The 9,299-nt window shown below is 42.5% G+C and overlaps 1 protein-coding gene and 1 pseudogene across 1 annotated transcript; one reads left to right on the forward strand and one right to left on the reverse strand.

Moving 5' to 3' along the window:
• Nucleotides 1-1,693: 1,693 nt before the first annotated feature.
• On the forward strand, nt 1,694-1,813 carry LOC136658046 (5S ribosomal RNA; annotated as a pseudogene).
• Nucleotides 1,814-2,445: 632 nt separating this feature from the next.
• IFT27 (intraflagellar transport 27) lies at nt 2,446-8,956 on the reverse strand. The gene is made up of 7 exons (XM_066634088.1): nt 8,730-8,956; nt 6,274-6,353; nt 5,407-5,466; nt 4,713-4,772; nt 3,352-3,469; nt 2,944-3,053; nt 2,446-2,725 (listed from the first exon to the last, which is right to left on the reverse strand). Exons 1-7 carry the CDS (start codon nt 8,761-8,763, stop codon nt 2,627-2,629), a joined length of 561 nt encoding a protein of 186 aa, XP_066490185.1. The 5' UTR covers nt 8,764-8,956; the 3' UTR covers nt 2,446-2,626.
• Between the last annotated feature and the right edge of the window lie 343 nt (nt 8,957-9,299).

Consider the following 9,299-nt stretch of genomic DNA (forward strand, 5'->3'; position numbering starts at 1 on the left):
CTCCCTAAGCAGGAGCCCAAGGAGTCTTTCTATGCCTGCCAGGCTCCTTATGAAGACAGCAGCTGGCCCAGCCAGCCCTACCCTTTCCAGCCATGTGACTGGCCTGAGATCTCCTGAGTGAGAGACCTCCTGAGTGGGGGCTGGATCCAAGCCATACTCGCTCCACTCCCTTACTCCTGAGGAGCCCCTTACCAGCCCGGGCGACAAGGGGATAGGACAAATTCATAGAAAACAAGTCTGTCAATGGCTCCTAGCCAAGGTGACTACCTGTCATCCCTGGGTTCATAGGCAATATGTGTGCCAGTTGCTAGGGAGCAGTAGCAGGCCATTATGCCCTGCTTGTGCATTTCCCACAGGCATTTCATTGGCCATTGTGGAAAACTGGATGCTGGACTACATAGGCCTTGGGTCTCATCCAGTCAGACTTTTCTTACAATATGAGCCACTCTCAAATATTTTAACTCCTTGGTGTTAAGAACATTTCATTTTTAGCTGTACAGACTGGCAAAGCTGGAAGGAAAAACAAGCAGATAAACTATAACTATAAACACCTGGCTACCTTTTGTTTGGGAAATGAGAACTGATAGGGTTACAGTGATAATGCATGGAGAAGAGATCCAATGTATTGGACAAGGACAATACAGATGCTTTATTCACAGATTATACTAATGGTTCAAAGCAAACATCACAAACCAGAGGGAAGTAGCTGCTACTTTAGACATTTTGCTGTCCTACCTAGTGCATGAGGAAGGGAAAAGCCCTATTTGGGATCAAATGACAGCATATCCCCCTTTCCTTGCCTGTGTGTGTGCAAGCACCCAAAGGAAGCAAGAGCTACATAAAGAATGGAAATACAGTGTTTTTTCCCCTGCTGCCAGCATCTGCATCACAATTCTGGTTTAAGGAACAATTCCTGACTGGGATTTATTACAGGCTTCCAGCAGCAGCAGTCTACTAATGTCCTTAATTGCTGCCTTTTTGGCACAAGGACAGAACACAGTATCACCATCACTGCTTATCCATTTGTCTCCTATGAAATAAAGATCTAAAGCAGAAGGAGTGAAGTTCTACACAATTTGCTGATGGTCAAAAAACATATGTTAATGCTTACTGTTTAAAATTCAATCGTCAGTTGACTTTTTGCTACCATCAAAAGCAGGTCTTACACACCTTGCCAGGCATGTTACTGAAATGAGTGGGCCCTGGCAAGAATTTCTGCACATCACCAATGGGGCATGTGCAGAAATTCTTGGCACATGTACTTCATATCACCAGTCAAAGTTATATGGATTTCTGTAATGTGATTGCTCAGATAGCTTTCATTACATTTACTCCACTTCTATTTTGCTGGCATCCTAGAACTGACAGTCATAAGCCTTTCCTGTGTCGACTGGCTTTCAGTAAGTGGCGTTAAACGCTGTGTGGGTGGGCATTGAGGGTGGGACATATATTAATATTGTGTGAGTTTTACAATGTGATATTTCTAGACTTTATGTTATGTGTAGCATGTTATGACCTGCCCTGAGCCCTTGGGAGGAGGAGGAATAAAAACCAGAATAAATAAATACATTGTGACAAGTCTTTCCAGTATAGTCTTTCAATTTCAAAGTAGAGAGAGTATTCTGTAATGTTCCCAAAATTCATATTCCATAGTATAGATGTCAGAGATTCATAAGTTACAACTGTACAATGTGTCAGTTGCAATTGTTACCCTGCACATGCCCGATCTCATCTGAGCTCGGAAGCTAAGCAGGGTCAGGCCTGGTTAGTACTTGGATGGGAGACCGCCTGGGAATACCGGGTGCTGTAGGCTTATACCATAGTCTTTCGAGACTGAAGGTTGCCAACCATTTGAAAAGAAATATTTAGTAAAAACAAAGTTGTCATTGAACCTAATGTGTTATCATAAACATTATGTTATACAAAGCCAATGAGAGTGGTTGCTTCCTGCCCCACATCCCCTCCTCAAAATGGCTTAGGCACCAGCAGAGGGCAGTGCACTCTCAAGTAGAGAAGAAAAGTCCTTGGCAGTTTGGTCACATCCTACAGCTAGAGAGAATGCACTGCATGAAAATAAAATTTACATTCTTGGTAGTAATGCTGCAGAGTTCCAGACTGGGAGAATTATCCTAGTGACTCCTATCTAAGAAGAGAAACTTAAGCCAGTGTCTGTGCTTTGGTACATCATGGTTCTCTTTTGTGCCTTGCCTCTTTAGCTGCTTCCACAGTATCTAACCCAGAAACTATCACTGATGGCCAGGCTCGAACAGGTGTTTAGGCTCTTACTTATAAAGAATGTTAAGTTGCCCATCTCTGATTAGATTTTATTTTTGAAAATTTCTTAAATTAGTTGTGCTATACATGGTTTCGCAACATTTAACAGTGCAATAATGTAAAATCCATAAAAAGGTCATGTAAAAAAAAGTAAGTTCACAGAAGTTGAAATAATTGGGAAAAGACTCCTTTTGTAGGTTTATTTTTGGTTTTGTCAGAATTACTGGAAGGCAATGGTTACAAGACAACAAAAACCTTACCTCCACTTTCATATAGTTTTGTTGGATTATTAAATATCTCATTATTTTCATACTCAAAAAAAGAAAAGAAAAAAGACATTACACGCAGCACTTCATACTAAAGAATGAAAGGCTTCCACCTTCTCTTTGTATAGTCGGTGGAAGGAATTCGCTAAAATGTGAAAAGGGGCTTCATAGTTTTCCATCTCTTTCTGCAAAAAAGAAAGATAATAAATTAAAAATTACAGATTGGGAGTGGGGTAGGATAGGGGAAGAAGAAGCAAGGAAAAAATTCTTGGCCAGCTCTTCAAACTGTTACTGCTCAGAATGAGCTAAGCTAGTGGCAACAATAACCACGTGAACCCAGAGCCACCTTCACCTGAAAGTGCATTCTTTACCTATGCCCAGTGATACAGACAAAAATACTCACTACTGACATCTCGCAGTATTCTAGGCCATTGTTCTCTGCCCACATTTGTGCTTGTTTCTGCTCCACAGTTCGCCTTCCAGCCAAATCGGTCTTATTGCCCACCAGCACACCTACAGAAAAAGGGGGAAAAACAACACTGAATTATTAAGAGAGTAAGCACATCGAAACATAGCAAGTGAATGGGTAAAAAAAGACAGGAAAGTGGATTGTTTGACAAGGTAATGGGGAGGAAGAGCACAAGGGAATCACATGGAATATGTACATTCCATGTTTGTTTCAGATGCCGATTGAATAAATGGAGAAATGTCATCCAAGACTTTGGCAAGAAAATGCTGCTGTCACCTAAAACATCTGAGTAGGATATACGGGCATTTAATATATACACAACGGATGTTTACAGTCTCTTACCTGGGATGTGCATTCCAGAGGTCTGGGCCCTCAGCCTCTCTAGCCATTTGGCACAGTTATTGAAAGATTGTTCATTAGTGATGTCATACACAATACACAGGGCATTGGGCTGTTCCCACTAGGTAGCAAGAGGAAAATATTGTCAACTCTATTGAAACTGATGTAATCAACAGCAACCTCAACCCCAGGAGCCTCCCTAAGAAGTGAAAATAATTTCTATATGTAAAATTATAGAGCCCAGGCCACAAATAAAATTAGCCTGATAAAAGACTCCTCAATCCACTTCCACATAAATGATCCTAACATTTGGAAGAGAAGATATATTTGAGAGCACCTGGACTTCTACCTAAACACTCACTAAATAATAAAATGATGGTAGAAAGAAAGGGGATTGTGGTTTTATACTGCAGTGGTGTCTGGTGGTATCAATACGCTATAGTTTGAATTAATACAATAAAGTCACCACAGTAGTAGATCTCTAAAAACTTTCAAACAAAGGTATGCCAGGAAGAGAGGATCTAGACTACACTTCTCTCTGACATTCCCAATAGCGAGGCACGTAATGTAAGGTTCCATACGAATATCTAACGTTCATGAAAGAGCACTATAATTATCCCAGAGTTTTAAAATTAAGTGAACATATAAGGAACAAAAACAACTTGGCTGAAATATAAATAACTGTGGAATGCTCTCTACACATTTCTGTTTGGTTTGCAGAAGCCTAGTGGAGCTTTGAAAGGCCAGAGAGAGTTAACTTCAATCTTTGCAGGGACTATTTTTGGCTGCAATCCTAACCACACTTTCCTGACAGTAAGCCCCATTGAAGAAAATAGGACTTACTCCTGGGTAGACCTTGTTAGGATTGTGCCCTTTGTCTCACACACACAACCAACAACAACCCTTGTAAGTCCACCACTGAACTTGGGAGTTCTGAACAATTAAGACACAAACAATCTGTATAAAGTGTTCTTGAGCATGCATTCAAGCTTAAGAACAGAAGTAGTGTCTTGCTAGATCAGACCAACTAACATAGCCCAACATTCTTTGTAAGAAATCTTAGCAGCTGATAGATGCTAGGTGGTTCACAGAAATCATCCAGTGATCCACTGGTAGCTGTAGCCTAGCTTTAGCCCACCTCCGTTTTAGGGGACTGCCCCCCACTCCCCTTCACCACTGCTTTGTTTAAGGGATCATTTTTCCAATGTTGCTCCATGTGTTAGCCAGAAAAAAAGAGTGACAATGAAAAGCCAGGGAGGCAAAAATAATTATTCCTTGCTTTTGTCCAAATCTTAATCAGGAAGTGGAGGTCAGGTTTGCTTCACAGCACATCTGCTGAACCAAGAGTTTTATATTCTACTTGCCAGTTTCTCTAGCATCTCCGAAAACAGCTCTTTGCCTGCTGAGTCAAAGAGGAAGAGTTCCTGAAAGGAAAAGAAAAACAAAATGTGCAGCAATAGAATGTTCCATAATAAGTAAACAGCCTATAAGAAGTAGCTCCTCTCAGTCAAAGCAGCAGCAACAGCAGCCCAAAAATGCTTTACTTCCAAAACAGTGACTTGGTTTTCACTTTAAAAAAATTGTTATTGAAGAAATCACACTCCGTGGCCTGGCACAAACCCAGCAAGATTTGCTCATCCCTTGTCTTGAACCAGCAGTCTATGCATGAGCTACCAACTGGGGACAGTTCAAAGCTGCATGGGGTATAGTGCAGATATAGACACAGTGCATAGGCTAGATATAGCTCCATAAATCCATTCTCCACTGTAGTCACTAGGCCCTACTTCTGTTTCCAGCATCAACTCACTACATCTGCAGAATGACAGCTCGTATACTAGTCTAATTACATTTGTATACAGTACTCCCAATATGTTTAGAGTTTCAATGACTGGTATTCTTAAGAACACGTTAACGTCCATTTTTCTACGGTACCCATGTTAAGGTTCCAAATTGATACAAAATGTACACAGACTCATCTAACAGAATGAGATGAATTCAGAACAAGTCAGTAAAAACTCTAGACAGCTTTTTAAAGTCTCTGTTTAGATAACAGCTCACCACACTATCACTTGTCTCTGGAACAGGTACAGTCTTCACCAGAAGTTCCACTCCTGTTGTCTGTCAAACGGAATATGGAAAACACATCAGAAAGATTCAGACAGACAGTTTATCAAGCAATGCTTGCCTGATAACAACAAAACTCTTTCAGTCCTTTCAAATCACCCTCAGAACACCTCTAAATGATACATTTTCTTCAATCACAGAACACCCAGAATTTGAAAACTGGATGTTAGGGACATGGTTGGAAAAACAAAACTAGAATGGGGAATGAAGATGCTCATCCTCTTTTCATCAGGCACCTAAGGCTGTGCATAAGACTGATATTCAGCACAAATCCCTGAATGTGCAGTTGCACAATTCTACCCCCGCAAAACAAACAAAACAATAGCACAAACCAGGTTTTTCCACATATGCAGGGACTTTCCTTGCATGGAAATCCTTTTAGTCATGAAAAATGACTGGGGGCCCAACCCTATTCAACTTTCCAGCACCGGTGCAGCTGAAATGCAGCCCTGAGGTATGGCAACAAATGTACCCTGACTTTGAGGAGGCATCACACTCCCCACCACAGGATGCAGTACACACCCCACTGGCACTGGAAAATTGGATAGGATTGGACCCTGGGATGCATTATGGATCCTCCAACACATGAAGAAGCTCATTGGCCAGGTAAGTGCGTGAACAGGCCCCAGTTAAAAATATTCTTGGTGTTCTTCTGATTGATTGTTCTAAAATGGGCCCAAGATGGTTGGCACTGATTAATTAGTTCAACAATGCAAAATTACAGAATGCTAACCTTGCCTCCGATTAGCTGCCAGATTTGTGAAGGTTGTGTTGCCTCTTCCCTTTCCCCAGGACACTCACCAATGTATAGTTTTTCTGGAAATGAGCCCCATCGTTGCAAAACATCTGGACCAAGGCACTCTTCCCCACTGTTGAATCACCTGCATGACAAAGAGGAAAAAGCCTTTGTTCTAATTGGACTGTTCCACTTCCTTCCTATCATAACTATTATATCTCAAGAAATGATTTCTTCAGATTGCAGAAAATCTTTTTTTTTTTAATTGGAACAAAAACTTCTAATCATGTAGATTCAGCTTGGTTTTCCACAGACATAAACTAATATTTATAACTTGAGTTTATTTTGGGGGTACGTTTGCCAGATCACATGACTTGTAATACAATCCTGTGCATCTTGACTTAGAAGTAAGCCCCACAGTGTTAAATGATTTAGGGCCCAATCCTATCCAACTTTCCAGCACCAGTGCTGCCACAATGTAGCTTCTGAGGAGGCCGCTGTGTCTGTCCACCTCCACCACAGGATGCACCTCACACCCTATTGGCATGGCTGCATCAGTGCTGGAATGCTGCATAGGATTGGGGCCCTTAGTCTCAGTTAAGCATGTATAAAACTGCAGGTTCACATTTGACCTACTGGTTTATCTATTAAAACCTAACGATTAGAACCAACACCCTCTTTTCCCCATTTATGGTTCTTGGTTTGACCTCTAAAAAAGAAACCAAATTATTGGCCATTAGACTTATTAATTATTTATTATTATTATTATTATTATTATTATTATTATTATTATTATTAACATACTGTATATACCACTTTTCAACAAAAACATTCACAAAAAAGTTTACAGGCAAAGAAATATAACGAAATGTTCCAATATAATGTCCCTGTTCCAAAAGGGCTCTCAGTCTAAAAACAAGCAGACCACCAGCAAACAGCCATTAAAAAAGACACTGTGCTGGGGTGCAAAGGGACTATTAACTCTTCCCCTGCTAAATATAAGAGGAATATCACTTGAAAAAGTGCCTCTTGCCCAGTTAGTATGAGGCATTAATTATTATTATTATTTTAAGTATGTATATACCATACCACATGCCCAACCAAAGGCACTCAATGCAGCTGACAGCAACAACAGCAAATGATTACAATTCACATCAGAAAATAATATTAAAATTGGAAAAAAAAATCAGTGATGGCCTGTTGTGGATTGTTTAAATTTAGATTAAAACATCAAATTTGGCCCAGGACAACATAATAACTATTGATGGCTTAGGACAGAGATTTTCAGCCTTTTCACTTCGCTGCACACTGTGAAGGTGCTAAAATTGCACACCAGCAGTATTTTTTTTACAATTCACAGGGCACACCGTGCTGCTGGTGGGATGCTCACATTCCCCTATGGACCTACTAATAAATGACCCTTCCCCAAATTCCAGTGGCACACCTGTGGACCATTCATGGCACACCAATGTACTGTGGCATATTGGTTGAAAATAACTGGCTTAGGACATTTACACCTTATGCCTTTAGAACAACTTTAGCTACCTGACACACAAATACCCTACTGCTTTTACATTGACCTGAATACACTTTATACAGCCCAGGTCTAATCATTTTGCCTCACATTTAATCCCTATTGATATTAATGGTAATTATTTTGAAATACAACTTAGGAACATATGAAGAACCCTGTTGGATCAGGCCAAAGGCCCATCTAGTCTACCTTCCTGTATCTCACAGTGGCCCACCAGATGCCTCAGGAAGCACACAAGACAACAAGAGACCTGCATTCTGGTGCCCTCCCTTGCACCTGGCATTCTGAGGTACCCTACCTCTGAAATCAGGAGGTTGCACATACCCATCATACCTTGTAACCTGTGATGCACTTTTCCTCCAGAAAAGCCTTTTGATGGACTTTTCCTCCAGATAGTATGTACCCATCGTGGCTTGAAACCTGTGATGGACTTTTCCTCCAGAAACCTGTCCAATTCCCCTTTAAAAGCATCTAGGCCAGATGCCATCATCACATCTGGTGGCAAGGAGTCCCACAGGCCAATTACATGAGGTTCCACTGAGCCCTGATGGCTCATCGCTGCTGATGGAAAGAGCCTTATCCGGCCGTCATGATGAGCGACCAGCTAGTCTCACACTGTGTGTACCCATCGTGGCTTGTAACCTGTGATGGACTTTTCCTCCAGAAATCTGTCCAGTTCCCTTTCAAAGGCATCTAGGCCAGATGCCATCACCACATCTTGTGGCAAGGAGTTCTGCAGGCCAAGTACACAAGGTTCCACTGATGGCTCATAGCTGCTAAAAGAGCCCATCCAGCCTTCATGATGAGCAACCAGCTAACCTCTGCGTGTATCCATCATGGCTTGTAACCTGTGATGGAGGTTTCCTGCATAAACCTGCCCAGTCCCCTTTTCAAGGCATCTCAGCCGCCCCCACACCCTGTGGCAAGGAGTTCCACAGACTAATCGCACAGCTAGTGCTGCCTGAGGAGGCCAGAGCTGGAACTCACCTGCCACGAGGCACTTGGCAGCCAGCTTCACCATAGCCTGCAGTGCCCTTCAGGACCAACTACCCTGATGGGGTGTGCATCAAGTCACAGCGTGTGCCAGGGAGAGAAGGGACCAAGGCAACCCTCAGGGGGTAGCAGTGTCAGGACTCGCCCAGGGGGACCAAGAGGACGAGCCCTCACCGCCCCCACTCGCTCCCCCTCCCAGCACTGACTCCCCTAGCAACAGAACACTATCGCGCTCGCTTTCCCACTCAGGGGGAGGAGCCTTCAATCTTAGAATGTGATTGGGTAACACTCGTACCTGCCTACATTTCCATTGGCTTCCACGTTCACGTCTTTCTGTCTTTGTGGGGGAAGTGCCGCCAGTATCCTCAGCTCATTGGCTCTCCGCAGACGCCGATCAGAGCAACTCTAGCCTGCGGTTGGTTGAGCTCGTTGCCAATCCAAACACCAGCCCGCCCCCATTTCCCCCCTCAGGCAAGCAATGAAGTCATTCCCCGCTACAATATTGCATGCGTGGACAAAGGCTCCTGTTCTGCCTGGTAACGTACAACGCAAACAAAATCCTAT

Source organism: Tiliqua scincoides, chromosome 7 (genome assembly GCF_035046505.1).
Source record: "Tiliqua scincoides isolate rTilSci1 chromosome 7, rTilSci1.hap2, whole genome shotgun sequence".
NCBI lineage: Eukaryota > Metazoa > Chordata > Lepidosauria > Squamata > Scincidae > Tiliqua > Tiliqua scincoides.